We start from the raw sequence: 17862 nt of genomic DNA, 5'->3' as shown, positions 1-17862 counted from the left end.
ATGACTTTGTCCTTTGAAGAGTTCTTAATTACTGTTTCCTATGTACAAATGGTACCAAACTCCTCCTCTTTTTTTGTGAGGAAGATCAGCCCTGTGCTAACATCTGCCAATCCTCCTCTTTTTTTGCTGAGGAAGACTGGCCCTGGGCTAACATCTGTGCCCATCTTCCTCCACTTTATATGGGACGCTGCCACAGCAGGGCCTGCCAAGTGGTGCATCGGTGCGCGCCCGGGATCCGAACCAGCGAGTCCTGGGCTGCAGCAGCGGAGCGCGTGCACTTAACCGCTTGCGCCACTGGGCCAGCCCCCAAACCCATTTTTATTAACATGTTCCTAGTTTCATTTCCCTATATGATTATAATTTGACCAGCATTAGTGAAAGTTCTATTTTTCTGGGTTTATGGCAGAGTTGAGTATTTTGCAAGTATCAATATAAAATTACCACAAAGATGAATATTTCATACATAAGGGCAAAAAAGATCTTAAATATTCATAGATGGCAATTTTAGAAATGCAAGTTAAAAGATTATGAAATTTGGTTTACTTTGCTGCTAATGCCTAAAGTAGGCTACTAGAAAACATCATCTAGTGTCCTCCCAAAGGGGAGGACAATTTTATTCTGCACATTTAACAATGCCAAAACTTAAAACTGGGCTCAAAACAAACATATTCACATTTCTGGCCATGAGCAAATTTAACTGAAACCCAGAGCCACAACCCACGTTTCTTCGGCTCATCCACTCCAACTCCGGGGTGCTGACTGCACAAGGGGATAACAGCGATTTGCTTTTACCTGTCATACAGAAGCAGGAGGCGATGCTCCCTTGAAGAAGAGGCTCAAGCCACTGCTGCTTCTGCTTTTCACTTCCATACAGTTGGAGCACCTCCATGTTCCCTGTGTCTATACATAATAAGAAAAAGCATTTGTTTTGCATGTAAAAATTTATCAGTGTGAAATCCAAACTTTACGTAGATAATACAGACATGCATCTTTTTAAAGAAAACGTTTGCTAGCAAAAATATTCTGAAACATAATAGTAAACACAATTCACAGTAAAAGTGTGCCATAATTAGTCACAAGTCCATGACATTTGCTGCATCTTTATTCAACTTGTTCTGAATCACAGATGCATGTCCACTTTATCCCAACGAAGCATGGCTCTTATGAGGTCTAACTCAATTAGGACTGAGAAAAACAACTTACTGGCTAACCTTTGCCTGCTGTCTTGCAAATATGCTCTGCTAGGAGTGACTGCAATGCTCCTGGAGAACAATCAACATTACATATTCCACTGAGACTCCACCCTGAGACTCCTGTTCCTCAAACACAGCCTGTGCTTTCTCACTTCCACGCGTTTGCTTGGTCCAGGCCTTCTCTCAAGTGAAATTCTACCAGTCATTCCTAAGTAAATTCCTGCTTCTGAGCCACCTCCATTGTGAAGAATCTCCAATTATCCAGTCAGAAATATCTCCTTCCTCTGAACTCACATAGTAATTCTTGTCTCTTTACCTCTAACATTGCTCTTACTTTTGTGCACCCCGTACCATCTAGACAAGGTACCATATCATCTAGGTCACATCTCAAGGATGCTAAACACAGAATCCCTGCCCCGGCTGGAAAATGACAGCAGATGACTTCAAAGACCCTGTCCAGCCCTCAGAGGGCGTAGTTCAGTACACGATGCACTGTAGTATCACTTATCACTCTCCGGTAAAAAGAATGCTTCACATCTGCCGTGGAGCAAAATGCTCCAGCTACCTTTCTCTGATTTTCATTCCTATCAAGTTTCCAAAAATACTATCTAAAATCTTTCCCTTGAATACTGATTACTTATAAGATTTTGAGGAAGAATTTTTCAACAACACCTCTTTAAGGATAGTCACTGAAATGCCTATGAAAATTGAGTTAAGTCTAAGTTAAGTCTTTCAAAATATGTTTGTACTATGTTCAGACTGTCCTAACAGAGCCAAAGTTATGTTAAAATGTACAAAATTCCTAATAGATTAAACATAAGCTTAAAATTCTTTCTGACTGACGGAGAAAATGAGTCCTGAGTTATAATTGATGAAGCTCACTGTTTTTTTCTTGGCTTATTTTAAATTCAGTGTTTCTTGTTATAGTTCAAATGAGGTAAATATTGAATAACAACTTTCCAAAAATTACCAGTTTACTCTGAGAAGCTGGCAAAATGAAGCTATCATTTATGGGTTGGGGAAAAAAGCCTAGATAAATTACTTCAACAAAAAAATTTTTTCCCCAAAATCAGCCAAAGGCCTCCAAATTTTCCAGTAATAGCTTTAGAATTAAAATTGCTATTTTTAACATTCCAATATACAATATTGCATGACTTACTGAAGGGCAAAAAAACAAAAGACAAACTGGAAGACTACATATATTTCCCATAAGCTTTTATAACTATTTGGGAAATAATTTGGTTAGCTTGAGTAAAAATTCATCTTTTATACTTAAGAAACCTCCCTAAGTATTTAATTGGCTTCAGTTACATTCACTTCTTTATCTGTTTTGGAAATGCTCCAAAACACAACGCCCCAAGGCCTTCATGAAGATATCTCTGCTACAAAGGGAAAATGCCTAGTTTTCATTCTTTCTTTCTTTTTTTTTTTTTGAGGAAGATTGGCCCTGAGCTAACATCTGCTGCCAATCTTCCTCCTTTTTTCCTTTTTTCTCCCCAAAGCCACAGTTGATAGTTGTATGTCATAGCTGTACATCCTTCTAGTTGCTCTATGTGGGATGCCGCCTCAGCATGGCTTGATGAGCAGTGCATAGGTCTGTGCCCAGGACGGGAACTGGTGAACCCCGGGCCACTGAAGTGCAGCACGTGAACTTAACCACTACGCCACTAGGCGGGCACCCTGCCTAGTTTTCTACTTATGGCTTTACACATCTTGTTTGCTGAGGAGAGTTGCTCATCGTACTTTGGTCAATGAAAATATATTTCCCTGGCCAATTTTAAAATTTCAGCAGTGGTGATATTATTTAGATAGTACAACTGATAGACTCATGAAATTTTAATACTGGAGAAAAGTCCACGACCATCTAGTGAAAAGTGAGTTCACAGGCCAAACGGAGAAACAGCGGCAGAGCTGTGTCTGCAAAGGATGTCTTCCACAGCATTATTTTTCATACTATGACTCATTAGTATGTCATGAAAACAATTTAATGGAATATCGCTAGCATTCTCAAAAAAATGAAATAGATGGGGCCAGCCTGGTGGCATAGCAGTTAAGTTTGTGCACTCCACTTCGGCGGCCCGAGGTTCACAGGTTCACATCCCAGGCACGGACCGATGCACCACTTGTCAAGCCATCCTGTGGCGGTGTCCCATATAAAGTAGAGGAAGATGGGCAAGGCTATTAGCCCAGGGCCAATCCTCCTCAGCAAAAAGAGGAGGATTGGCAGCGGATGTTAGCTCAGGGCTAAACTTTCTCACAAAAAAAAAAAAAAAAAAATGAAATAGATCAAAATAGAATACAGTAGATTAGACTCTGGAAAATACCTGAATGCACTGCACAGAGTAAGGGAAACTATCATTTCATGAACCCTTTTTCACTAACATATGTCTCCCTCTCTCTCCTTCCCCATCCATCCATCCATCCATCCATCCATCATCCATGAACACACACATACAACTACATATGCTACATATTGGGTCACAATACAGTATAAAATATATTTCTTACTATGAGTATCAATAAAAAAAGTTTTAAAAGACTACCAGTTCTTTTTCCACAAAATTATGCTACCTATGTAACATGATGTAATAGCTTCACACAATGAAATCTTTAGAAATTCTGTGAATTGATTTCTTTACTTTTACAATAGCCTCATTATTGGGTTAAAATGTAGTACAGTGGTAAGTTGATAAATCAGTGTTTGGAAGAGGGAAAACCACATTAGGAACAAGTTCAACCATCATCGGAGGTTTACGAACTATCTTAATAGTTCCAAAGAAATGCGAGTCCAAGTCCAGTGTGGAAACACTTTGTTACACAACCAGATGGTGTTTTCTCTCAGACATCCAATATACCTCTTTTTGGCAGTTCCACCCTTCATACACTCTTTTTGGGAGAGCTTTAGCACTGGGGCCATACAATAAGCACAAAAGGCAATACTGAGGCCTAACCTGTACAGGGACATTATATGATTATCGTACTATCATCCTTCTACTACAAATCAAATGCTAGTCCTTGACTGGCAGCATCAGAATAACCAGAGTAACTTGGAAAAAAAACAAAGACAAAAGACATTCCCAGGGTCTACCCTAGACCTACTGAATCAGAATCTCCAGGGAGGGAGCCTGTGAATCTGGATTTTTTTAAGTTCCTTAGATGGTTCTGCAAATTCGGGTTTGAAAACACCTATGACCACATTCCAGGTTTATCCCTTACATATTACCTTTTTAAAGAAAAGTTGACCTCCTTCCCTCATCCTTCCAATTTTTCATGCCAAAGTCCTTGGAGGCATCCTTGACTCCCATTGATACACCATATCTAATGAGAAAATCTTGGCTCTGCCTTCAAAATATATCTAGAATCTTTCCACCTCTCACCCCTTCCACTGCTACTACCCTAGAACAAGTCATCATCATCTCTCACCAAGATTATTCCAACAGACTCCCTGCTTCCCTCCTTTCCTCCTTTTGTTAATTCTCAACATAGAAGCCAAAGTGATCCTTTTAAAACTGAAGTTACATCTAGTCACTCCTCTGCTCAAATCTCCAATGACTTCCCATTTCACTGAAGGTAGAAGCCCTTACCTGCCCTATAAGGCCCAAGATGTAAGGCCCTTTCCTTTCTGATATCTTCTCCTACTATTCTTCTCCCAGCCACACTGGCCTCCTTGGCTATTCCTGGAATATACCAATCACACTCTTGCCTTAGGGCCTTTGCATTTTCTGGCCCCTCTGCTATGAAAACTCTTCCCCCTGATACCAGCATGGCTAACTCTCTCACCTTCTTGACGTCTTTATCAAATGCCATTTTCCCAATAAGGCCTATCCTGGCCTAAAATTCCATTTTAAATTGTAATCCACATCCTTGTCCCTCAGCATTCCAGAGCTCCTCTACCCTGTTTTTTTTTCCAAAACACTTTTCATCTTCAAACTTACTAAATAATTTACTTATTTATTATATTTATTGTTTACTTTTATCTCCCTCCACTAGAATGTAGGCTCCGTGAGAGCAGGAATCTTTGTCTATTTTATTCCTTGATATATCCCAAGGACCTAAAACAGTGCTTGGCGTATAGTAGGTAATCGATAAAAATTGGTGAATAAATGGAGAGACAGTGAGGCTACCCAAAAGATTTGGAAATTGCTATCCATCCTAACTAACCACAGAAACATCCAATACCCAACCAGGAAACTGGAATCCTTGTATTGCCAATCCCTTTGGTGGCAACTTCTATTCACTAATACTCTTAATGTAATGATGCTTAACAAAGAACAATACAATAAAAACTTTAGATCCACTTTTTTAGATTTAAATCAAAGTAAAAAAAAGTAACAAATTGATAAATCAAGGACTTTGTGTAGAAAAACTTTCTTGTCATAAAATAGAGAAATTTTAAACTGCTCAAAATATCCGAGAAAGATCAGTTTTTAAATAATGTAGTTACCTGGTGCTTGGCAGTTAAAGACATCTGGAGCAAAAAAGCATTTTCCTGTTTCTTCAGCAATCAAGGCATAGTCCACTTGACTGAGACCGCTTACAGCTGGCAGAAATAAGTTCCAGAGGCCTTCTGCTTTGGCCATTTCCTGTCAAGGTGATCAATGTGACAGAGTGATCATAAACTACCATGACCTAAAATAGTTTATTTTTAAAAGATACTGGTATTTATGCTTTTTGAAATTTAAAAACATTTATGAAGTTATTTCTTTGTATCCTACAGTGTGCAAAACCAAGTAGTTATTAATTCATTATACATTAACAGTTTCTTAACTGTTAAAGAAATGACTTTTCCTCCAAGCTTCCTTAATTTGGCTGAAAAACTAAATTTGCTTACTTGAGTACTTCTTACTGAATCATAGCTATTACACAATCCCCCACATTTGAGTATAATTATGCCAAATATACTATGTTGTGCATTTCAATTTCTAACATGTGTTGCTGTTAGGATTTGAAAACATGAAATCTGGATTAAGCTCATGAGGGACAAATGCTCTGCCTTGACTTCAGTCTCAATTAAGTGACAGATGGCAATGAGTAGTGTTGATCGTATTTTTTTCTTTGAACAGCTGTAAGAGGCTGTTTTCATCCCATACCATATAAAAAATACTATGTAACCTAATTTGTATATTACAGATTCTATTTTTAACTTTCTTTTTTAAAGAGTTATTATTGATATAATTATCCTCCACATCTACAACAACAGCAACAACAAACTAAGGTCTCAAAAAACACCTGCATATAAATTTTCCAATGTTAAAGGTTTTCTTATTTTTCTTACCTTGAGTTTATCAATCACTAAAGGTTTTCTCCACTTGTCCACAGAATTTTCATTTTGAACAAAGAACTCAATTACCTCCTTAAAGTAATAAAAAGAAAAAAGTTCATTAGCTAAAGTTAAAACAAAATAAATACTGCCATAAGCTGCTAATATCCAAAGTAAACATACTTAGGCAAAGAAGCTTTCTCAGCTACTATTAAATCGGTAATATTTCTTTCTAAAACCAGACACAGAAGTATAAAAAATTCTAGAGGTTTGCTGCTCATAAACTTATGCTGTCTTGATATTAGATAAGAGACTTCCAAAATCTTAAACCAAGATTTGAGTGTTTCATTTTCTGCAATATGGCACACTGGATGGTCACAGAAATCCCATCCAGGGTAGTACAACAAAAAATGTCAGTAAATATTAAAAAAAATTTTTTTTAATTAAAAAATCATTTAAAAACTACATTTAGTAATGCATAGCTGTGCTAGAAGGAAAATAAGGAAATTCCTCAGAAAGCCAAGAATAAAAAAGCCTGACTCTTCAGGTGTGACCGAGCACTGGAGCCAAGTTTGTCTGGGGGACACGGGCTGATCCATGTCAGCTGGGGCCCTGGTTTTTAATGGGCCACATAGGCAGGGGTCAGGAGGCAAAGCCAAATGCCCCAAACAGGGCAAGAGGGAGGATCAGACATCAGCTCTTCCCTCCACCAAAGCCAGGATGCCTCACGGGTAAAACCTAAGTGAAGAAAATAGAAAACAAAGCAAAAACCCGCCCCTCAGAGCTAGACCATGGGAATACAGGCAATATATCGCTGGAATAGAAAAAAGAAACATTTCTAACCTGAAGCCTGTCTTCACCCAAGTTTGGGATGTGAATTCACAGACCAGTGGGGGCCTAAAATTTCAAGCTAAAAATGAATTTTACAGTGTTCCTAGTGACAGTGCCTGTAAACACCTGGGAGAAGCAAAAGCCAATCCTCTCTGGAGGAAAGAGCTTCAAACAAAAGTCTTAAATAATCCCAGAAGATAAAATGCCATTTCAAAGAACATGAGTTCAGAATGAAAAGTTATTAAGCACCCAAGCAAACAAGGCACCATTAGCAGCAAACAGAATCGCAAAAACAATAGTTCAACAAAACAGAATCACACTCCCCAAAGACTATCGATAGAGCAATCATCAGTACAGAATATAAAATATTTGCGTCCAATAGATTTGAAGAATAAAGGAAGGAACTAAAAACTATGACAAAGGATTATCAAAATTGGCCAGACAAATTTGAAAAAGAACTGAATGCAAACTTGAGGAAAAGAGAAACCATAGTAATTAAACTTGAAAACTCAATGGCAGTGGTTCTCAAAATTTGGTGGGTATTGGAATCACTTGGGGAACTTGGTAAATATTTTCACAAGGGCCCATGCCCTATCCTACTTCAGTGAGCCTGGGGCTTCTGTATTCTTGACTAGCTCTCTAGGCAACTCTGACACACACTAAATTTTGCGAACTACTACTCTATGGATGGTTGAAAAGTAAATTAGATACAGCTGAATAAAAAATAAATTGGAAGAAAGATCTGAAGAAATTACTCCTTTCTTGAAGGAAGCACAGAAATTCAACAGAAGGAAAATATGAGTGGTTAAGGGATGTGATGGATACAGAGAGAAGTTTTCACATAAGTCTAATTGGAGCCCTAGATGAAGAGAATGAGGAGAGAGGAAATATTGGAAAAAATTATATGAAGAAGTTTTTACAACTGATAAAAGACACCAATCCTCAAATTCAGAAAGCACAATGATGCCAGACCACAGTAAACTGCAGAACATCAAAGAGAAAAAAAAAACTCTTAAAAGGAGAAAGAGGAGAGAAAAAAGACAGACTACTGATAATTAAATAATTAAGATTGAGAGCTGACTTCCCAGAGCAACGAATGAAGCCAGAAATCAGGAGGATAATATCTTCAATTGCTGAGAGAAAATAATTGTCAATCTGGAATTCTATATCCAATAAAATTATCTTTCAAGAATCAGGGCAAAATAAAGGCATTAGAAAGAAAGAAACAGAGAGAGAGAGAGAGAGACTATGAATAGGAATCATTACTTCCCTCTCCCAAGCAAAAAAAAGGGAAAGGAAAAAAGAAAGATGAAAGAAAAGTTTACTAGCAGGTTCTCATTAAAGGAACTGGATCCTAGAAGAAACATCTGCGTTGCAAGAAGGAACGGTAAATAAATAAAATGATAAATACATGGGTAAATCTAAATTAAAAACTAGCCATATAAAACAATAATCTTTAATTGTGCAACTAAAAGAATCAAGATGAACTAAAATATTGGACTATACTGGCATTCTCCAATATTTTGCTACCATAGCATCTCTGTATCTATTATCTTTTTCTACACTTAGGTTAGTAGAATTAGTGGATTAAAGGCTATGAACATTGTCAAGACTCTATATTACAAAATTATTTTCTAAAATTGTTCCACCAATTTATAGGAATATAAGTAATATACTAAAATGTTCCTTTTATTGAGTACGGCTAGGCTAGCTAGCGTACTGCTATATTTAGTGAAAACTTCAAGAAGACAAAGGACAGCTCTTTCAAAGGCACCACAATAAACAGCACTTGTTATTCCTGTCAGGAAGTCAGTTAAATGGAAGATTTCTTGTTTAGGGTTGTTTATTATTTCCGTCCTTTATATTGCCATGGAAAGAGTCAATGCTATTGTGTTTGATAAGAAATATATTATGCAATATATTTACAAAGTCCTCATCTCTGACTACCTCTCTTTGATACTATGGTTCTAAGAAATGAAATTATGCCAGTGTTTATATAATTATTTAAAAACGTGTATTAATTAATAACTTCCTGTTCTAAAATCTATCCATTTAGAGATTTGCAAAATCTATTTGTGGTATGGCAGGAGTCAGAATTAAAATACCTCACTACAAAGAAGCTTTCTTTAGTTCTTAAAGTATGAAAGAGTTTATTGGTGAAAGAAAAAAGCAGAAAATACACTTGGTGCCTGATCAGTTCTCCCAACAGTTAACATCTAACTTCCTCATTCACTGATTGAGATACTGCTTTGGAGTATGTTGGTTCAGAATCTTAAATCTGAGCCTACAAATAATTTTGCAACATAATATGTTTTTCACTTTAAACTTAAGTCTGTTAGAAAGAAAGAAGTAACAGGTCTTCGCTAGTACATTATTAGATTCAGTAGGAAAATGTGACTAATGTTATCACTATGTTAGAAGTATCTTGTCGATAATTTATCACGTTGCTAGTTCCTGTTTTACGTGCTATTTTTAGGACTCCTTATCCATTTTATTTACTTATTTTTTTCTTTTTAATATATATAAGCTTCTTTTTTTTTTTGCTGGGAAAGATTCACCCTGAGCTAACATCTGTTGCCAATCTTCCTCTCTCTTTTATTTTCCTCCCCAAAGCCCCAGTACATTGTATATTGTATATTCTAGTTGCAAGTCCTTCTAGTTCTTCTATGTGAGCCGCTGCGAGAGCATTGCTACTGACAGACGAATGGTGTGGTTCTGCACCCGGGAAGTGAAGCCAGGCCGCTGAAGTGGAGCACGCCAAACTTTAACCACTAGGCCATTAGGGCTGGCTCTCCTTATCCATTTTAAATAGGAAGAATTATCTTTTAACATTTTCCTAGATAATGGGTTCTTATGTTCTCACTTTACGATATCCAAGGAGTCTATAAAGGTCATTAGAATAGTTTAAATGAAGCTTATTTTTTCCCATTATAGAAAATTGGAAAAATATGTAAAAGTACTAAGAAAATGTCATCAAGAGTCTTACTAGCTAAAGATACATACTATTAAAATGTTGGTATATTATATGATACAATCTTGTTTTCTAGACAGGAATGTTTTAGTTTCCCATTTTGAAAAAGCTAATTACTTCTCCAAATATCTGGATATTTCTCCAAATATCATTTCAAATGTGTATGTTTCACAGACACAGACTAGTATTGTTCAGAATCATTCTACAGGAGAAAACATTTTTTTTTTTTTTTTGCTGAGGAAGATTGGCCCTTGGCTAACATCCGTACCCATCTTCCTCTGCTTTATGTGGGACACCTGCCACAGCATGGTTCGATAAGTGGTGCGTAGGTGTGCGCCCAGGGTTCGAACCTGTGAACCCTGGGCCGCCCAAGTGGAGTGCTCAAACTTAACCACTACGCCACCAGGCTGGCCCCCAGGATAAAACATTTTTATAGATGTTGGTACAAGTTTTTAAAGGAAGAAAAAGCTCATAGTATTAGATGTGGATATAGTCCAGATTTGAAAGATATGCAAAGACAAAATGATTGTGGCTTCCTTGCCCCACAAAATATTTACAATCTTCCCTTTAAAACTATAGACTGGGGGCTGGCACTGTGGCGTAGCAGTTAAGTGCGCGCGTTCCGCTGCTGGCGGCCCAGGTTCGGATCCCGGGCGCGCACCGACGCACCGCTTGTCAGGCCATGCTGTGGCGGCATCCCACATAAAGTGGAGGAAGATGGGCACGGATGTTAGCTCAGGGCCAGTCTTCCTCAGCAAAAAACAAAACAAAACAAAAAAAAACTATAGACTGCTTTTTTATTTATCATAAAGCATTTTCTTCTCGTGCAAATTCTTTGTAAATATTTTAATAGCTGTATGATATTAAGTTCAGCAGATGTATCACAATCCAACTTGTGATACTTCTCTTTCGTGCTGCATGTTTCCCTTGATTGCCATTCACATTTATGAATGAAAGAGCAAGACTGCTTGGTTTCCTCTGCCAGTTCTGGCCTCTCCTTTGAATAACGGGCTGGTTGCAAGCTAGCTGTCAACAGATAGGCTTCATTTTAGGGGGAACAGGTAGGAATCAGGCAGGCTGACAGGCAAGCTGGGGTCTACATCAAACCACTCGCCAGAAAAAAAAAAAGCCAAAAACTGGAGGACTCTACTCTAGAGCACTAACCCTCATGTTGAAGCCCTGGCTTCTTTGAAACAGATCATTTGCTTTTTAAGATACTCTTGAAGCCTTCCGTCTGGGGCAAACACCACTGCTACCCAGGAGTGTTAGAGACCTACCCAAGCAGCCCACCTACAGGTTCATTCTTCCATCAAACATCTGATTTCTTTTCCCCTTCTCACTCTTGCTCCCCATACCAGCCAATGTAAGGGGACTACATTGTAAGAAAAAAAAAAAAAAATGTTACCACCTATTCTACAGCCTTCTCTTACTTCAAAATTCTTTTGGGATGTGGCTTCCTCTGTTAAGGTTTATTCTTTGGTATGATCCATTCTGCTTTCCAAATCCAATTTCCATTCTCTTATCAAAACCTTTAGTCTTCTGATATGTCCCCCTCCTGTTTTCGTGCTTTTACCAATTTATTCCATTTTTAAAAAATGTCTTTATTGTTAATTCAGTGGAATTTTATTTGAGAGAAAGGAGGTAAATGCCAAATTCAGTCTGCCATATTGAACCAAAAGTGCTGCATTTTCTCTTTAACACCCAAAAGTTCAGAATTTTAAAACTCTATATTGTACATATACAAACTAAAGCAGAAAGTCTCCAAAGTGATACCTTAATCACTGAACACAAATAAGAGGCGACTATTTTAGAAAGAATTTCCTCATATTTAAGTAGTACTTTCTTTAAAAAAAACTATATCCCCTTCTGTGAGAAAAGGGTATCTCACGTCAGATCTTTACTAAAAATATGACAATTATTCATATAATTCCAGCAACAACACTAACCACCTATAAATACATATCAACTTTGAACATTTTTGTTGAAAGAACTTGGTCTTTTTCAGTTTCCTATTTGATTTTGCCAGTCTAGCTCTAGACCTCTCAGAATCATGGAAGGTTTCAATGGGGATTTACTGTATATCTAGTCACACCTATTCCCATTGTAGATGAAGAAACTGAGGCTCTGAGAGATCAAGTTATTTGCCCGAGACCACCCAACTTGTGGCGGGAATGGACTAGAATCAAACTCTTACAATTTCTACACCAGTGTTCTACGCATGCACACACACACACACACACACACCCCACCTGTCTCATATATTTTCATAACGGCTTTTATCTTTTCTTCACAGCATTTGTCATTCCTTATTCTACGTCTTTCTTTAGTGCTGAAGTATAAGCTCTGTAGGAGCGTAAGCCCTGTCTGTCTTGTTATTTTATTTTCAGTGGCTTCCAAGTGCCCAATTCATTATTAGACGCCCAATAATTATTTGTTAACTGAATGAATAAATGTACCATGTTACTTCTCTACCCTCAGTAAACTTACTGAAACTTAACACCTTAAAATAGTAGCTTGTGTGGAGAGAGGTGATTGCCTCTGTGAACAGCTTGAAATGATATGCAAAATTTTCTGGGTATGTCTATCTTGTTTAGTCTACAGTTTTCTTAATTTTCAGGAGCCCACAAACACACAAAAAAGCTAAAAGTCATTGCCTTCAGAAAAGGCCCCCAAAGCAGTGTTTTACTCTAATATATGTAGGATCTCAATCTTGCAAACAGTTAATTCCATTTACCTTAATTTTCATTCCACAGATTTACCTGTGGCATTGCCTTGGCATATTTTAGAACCCTGGAATTTTTCAGGATCAGGTTCTGTAGCAGTTCAGTGCTAAGGTGAGGAGGGGCATCTAGGTAAGGATTGACTTCAAAGCTATGATACCATGCTCCTCCTAGAAGCAGACACGACAGAAGTATGCATCAATCGTCCTCGAGCATAAACACAGTCTGTTTGTTTATACAATACCTTCTCTGCTGGAAAGATGTGTTGTTTCATGAAACGCTTCACCCTAGTGAGAACTTCCTGGCCTGTCCTTGTCTGTCCAAACATCTGTCCAGTAGCATCAGTCTGTGGTAGTGGAGTACTGAAAGTTCTTTATGAAAAAGAAAGTTACAAAGATGTCCAAAATCATTCTTTACATATTTCTGAATATAATGTGAAGTCTTTGCTAGCTCCCCAAAAATATCCCTCAGAAAGAGTTGCCATATTTTTGAATTTTTTAAGTCTTTTATATTATGGGGTGAATGCAGAATCACTTTATTTTGAACATTAAACTTTACTGCTTAAAGCACTATTTGGGGAATGCATAAGCCTGGCATGACCTCAATCAGTGGTAGTTTTGAATCTTTATTGAAGTCATCTGTCAGAATCTCTAAAAGAGGCAGCAAAGAAATTGAACATAGAGCCGGCCCCGTGGCTTAGCGGTTGAGTGCGCGCACTCCGCTGCTGGCGGCCCAGGTTCGGATCCCAGGCGCGCACCAACACGCCGATTCTCTGGCCATGCTGAGGCCGCGTCCCACATACAGCAACTAGAAGGATGTGTAGCTATGACATACAACTATCCACTGCGGCTTTGGTGGCAAAGTAAATAAACAAATAAAATTATAAAAAAAAAAAATTGAACATAAATCTAATAATTACTCTTGGTATATGCCTCACAAATACAACAGCTGGATGTCATTATCAACAAGACCTTTAAAGATCATTATGAAGAGCAACAGAGTCGGTTGTTACGTTGCCAAGATCACAAATATCCATCTATAAGGTGAATCGTAAAACACAACTGTCCTAATGCTATGCCTTGGGTACTTGGGCTTGGGCAGAATTTCCAGGGACAGCATCATCCACACATTCAGCTATACGTCATACCACTTAGAGGGGAATGCCATTGGCAAAGGGCATTAGATACCTCAAAAAGTGCTCCACTGATGGAGACATGGATTTCAAAGGTGCTTAGGAAATATCTGAATAGAATTTCATGAAATGTGATGGTGGAAGAGAGCAATATTTCTAAATTTAATAAATCATATACATAATTTTAAATAGGTATATGTAAATAAATATTAGAAGGAAACATTTGAGAGTTTTATCTATATCCTTAAAAGTTTATACACTCAAGTTGGGAAAAAATACTTTTAATCATGAATATGGGCATTTTCTTTATATTTGAAGTCAATTAATTTTCAGGCATACAAGAGATTTACCAAAAAAACTACTCGGATTGGCAGCCGCAGTCCTGGTGTAAGCAATAAAAACAATCCCTATTCCCCTAAAGTTAATAACCTTCACATACGTAATAAAGGCTCTAATTTGAGTTAGCCAAGGAATCCATTTTGCTTACCTTTTTGAGAGTTGTAATCCAGTTTCTGCCAGAGGTTGCACAATACTGGCAAACCGAAAGCTATCCTCAGATGCATTATTTCCCAGAAGATATCTACTATATACTCCCTATAAGTAAATTAACATGGAGCAATTAAAATTCATTGAAAACTGTTGTTCAGCCATCCAGTCTTCCCAGTTTTCCAGCTGTGTGAGAAAACTGAACTCACAAGGTACCAAGATGTAAATTAGACTATCAATTCTATTAATTTACATGCAGGGATAATTATATCCCCCAAAGTAAAGAGTTATGCTTGTACCATCTGGTTAACACACTCTCATCCTAACAGAATTGTAACTGGGAATCAAACCAAACTTGAAATTGAGCTCAGCAGTTACCAAAGATACCATACTGGCAAGTGATAACACCTCTAAAGATCACTGCTCTCTCTTCACAGTGGGAGAAAAATCTAAAGAAAGCAAAACAAAATAAAAAACTATAAAACCAAAGAGAAGGCAAGGAGACGACCTCTAAGAATATTTTATCTCATTTTTTGGACCCCTAGTTTGGGTGAAACTGTCTCCTTTGAACAGTGTTGATTGAATACGAATCACTTTTTCCTTATTAATTCTCCATGTTCTGTGCTTCCAACATACTACACTCTTCTCTCCCTTGCCTCGCCCCAAAACATAATCAGCTGAATTTCATTAGTTTATTTCTTTATATAATAAAGCACTGTAACAGGCTTTCCATCGTTTCTAATTTCATATTTTGCGTTAGAATGGAATCTTTATGATCATCTTTAAGGCTACTACTATATAGTTTATGACAAACATACTAATTTCAATCATAACACTTGTCAAACTTTTATTTGAAATGAAAATCCATTTTAAATTCAAAGCCTATTTGGTATCTGACGTGTGGAAACCGACAGATATAGAAGCATACCATAAACCTTATTTTGAGAAACCCATCCAATCAACATGATTAACAACATGATTCTAAACTACAGGATGAAATGTAACAGAACTATTTCCTAGAAGACATTTCAGTTGTTCGTGGATAGCATGAACTCTGAGGACAAGGAAAAATAACCATAATTTTCTTTAATCCTTCTTCTCCCATTCTTTTTTCTTTTTTTTTTTTAGAAATGTCCATTTTTTTGTTTGCTTTTTGCTTTTTTTTGTTTTGAGGAAGATTGGCCCTGAGCTAACATCTGTTGCCAATCTTCCTCCTTCTTTCTCCCCAAAGCCCCAGTAGATATTTGTATGTCACAGCTGTACATCCTTCTAGTTGCTCTATGTGGGACACCGCCTCAGCACAGCTTGATGAGCAGTGAGCAGGTCCACACCCAGGATCCGAACCAGTGAACCCCGGGCCGCCGAAGCAGAACGTGTGAACTTAACCGCTGTGCCACCGGGCCAGCCCCTCCCATTCTTTTTCGTTTCTGAAATCTCTTATTTACCTCTTCTTCCTCCAGCCCTAGCCCCTTGCCACTGATGAAGCATCTCAATTTCTTAACTAAACCCCTGAGATTCAAAGTACATGGAAACTGAACTAGTATAATGGAGAATGCATTTGTTTAGATTAAACTGTAATTAAATAAATCTGAATTTATGCTCAGTTTCCTCTCAAAATTAATCACATAAATACGATATTAATAGAAAATGGAAAATTTTACTCACTTATTCACTCAAAAATACGTATTAAGAGACTACTATATACTAGGTAGTGTGCTAGGCTTTGGGAAATACAAAGATAATTCTTTCCTCATCATCAGCTCTCGTTAATAAGTGGTTTTGTAGTCTGAAGCAGACATCATCAAAAGATTTTAGCTCTTTCTTACATTGGATATTCAGGAAATAATCAATCTTCACATGTTTTTCTCTTTGTCATTATGTCTTTCTCTCTCTCTTCCTCCATCTTTTAACTCCATTATACCAAAAACTGATAATATATTTTGTTACTAAACTTTTTCCTTTGCCAAATTCCTATTCTGTAAATTCTAGATTTATCTTTTACTCACATCTGGTATTTGTCATTATGAAAAGCAAAATGATCTAAGGATAAAAAATACAAAACCCCTGAAGACCAGAAAATACTGTTGATAGACATTAATAAATAATGGTGAAACACATGTTAAAAACAATTAATTACCTGTGCTATTCCAGCCATTTTAAAATATGAAAGGGCAAGAAAGAAATTCCAGTTAGGGAGAATAGAATTAATTCCCCTGCAGCGGCAATATATTGAAATTAGTTCCTCCATTGATGGTACCCCTATAAAAACAGAACATACTATAAACTTTAATAAAAATGTCACGGTGAATATTTCAAAATGTCATAACATTGCATATGTATATAAAACTGAATATAATAACCATTTATCCACAGAACAAAACATGTTCTAAACGTTGATTTCCAAAAGAACATTATATACAAAGGACTACATTTTGTCACAAATTACTAAAAGTGGAATGCTACATTTAGAAAAATCAATAAAGACTAAAATGATTTAGAAACATTTGAAGAAAGAAATAAAAGCTATTTATCTAACATTACAATATAATCCTATTTTTTAATTATGAAGAATAATAAAGATAATTTTATATTAGTAGCAATTTAGGCAACATTATGTTTTCATACCTATGTTTTCCTGCAAATTAGAAATTTGATTTATAAATGGAACTCTCCTTGGCCAAAAGCAGAACAGGGAGAGATGAGCTAAATCTGTCAAAGGATGACCAATGGTTGAAAGCTCCCAATCCAGTACAGCTATAACTCGAGACTGCAATTAAAAATAAAAAGGTTTTAACATATTAAATCCATGAAAACTAAAACAAGGAAATAAATGAAATAGAATACATTCAAAATCATATTTTCTATCAAAAACAAATCTGAGGCCATAGTTTGCAGTGTTTATCCATAGGGCCATATCTCATTTATCAAATAACTAATTAACCTTGATTGTGTAGAGCCAAGTCCTCTGGTTCTATTACTGGCCATCATTTCTCCTGCATTTTACTTTACATAGCCTAATATCTCTACTAATGAGTGGAAGCAAAAGCAGTTAAAACATCTCAACTTGGAGTAACTGTGGTAAAGAAGAAATTCTAATAATTACTCACTCATAATTTAAGCATCTATGCTATGCCACGTATAGTTAAGAGTTTGCTCTGGTGATGAATTTTATCACACCCTTCTGGCAATAGTAATTTTTTAAGTAAGCTATTTCATGCTGTAGATACAAAAATATAATTGTTATAAAAGATACTGTTTGTTTTATGAAT

General features: G+C 36.9%; 1 protein-coding gene across 1 annotated transcript in view; it reads right to left on the bottom strand.

Moving 5' to 3' along the window:
* The window catches only part of ACAD11 (acyl-CoA dehydrogenase family member 11), a 78646-nt gene that overhangs the window by 38213 nt on the left and 22571 nt on the right, over positions 1 to 17862 (bottom strand). The window contains exons 6-12 of the mRNA XM_004419364.3: positions 17219 to 17360; positions 16731 to 16852; positions 14595 to 14701; positions 13220 to 13346; positions 6469 to 6546; positions 5638 to 5776; positions 793 to 900 (exon numbers count right to left, since the gene is read on the bottom strand). Coding sequence (XP_004419421.2) covers positions 793 to 900; positions 5638 to 5776; positions 6469 to 6546; positions 13220 to 13346; positions 14595 to 14701; positions 16731 to 16852; positions 17219 to 17360 — 823 coding nt within the window. The remainder of the gene's footprint in view (positions 1 to 792; positions 901 to 5637; positions 5777 to 6468; positions 6547 to 13219; positions 13347 to 14594; positions 14702 to 16730; positions 16853 to 17218; positions 17361 to 17862) is intronic.

Source organism: Ceratotherium simum, chromosome 5 (genome assembly GCF_057802395.1).
Source record: "Ceratotherium simum simum isolate JZ-2026a chromosome 5, ASM5780239v1, whole genome shotgun sequence".
Taxonomy (NCBI): domain Eukaryota; kingdom Metazoa; phylum Chordata; class Mammalia; order Perissodactyla; family Rhinocerotidae; genus Ceratotherium; species Ceratotherium simum.
The sequence above is the reverse complement of the archived record's forward strand: the minus strand, read 5'-3'. Positions and strand labels throughout refer to the sequence as shown.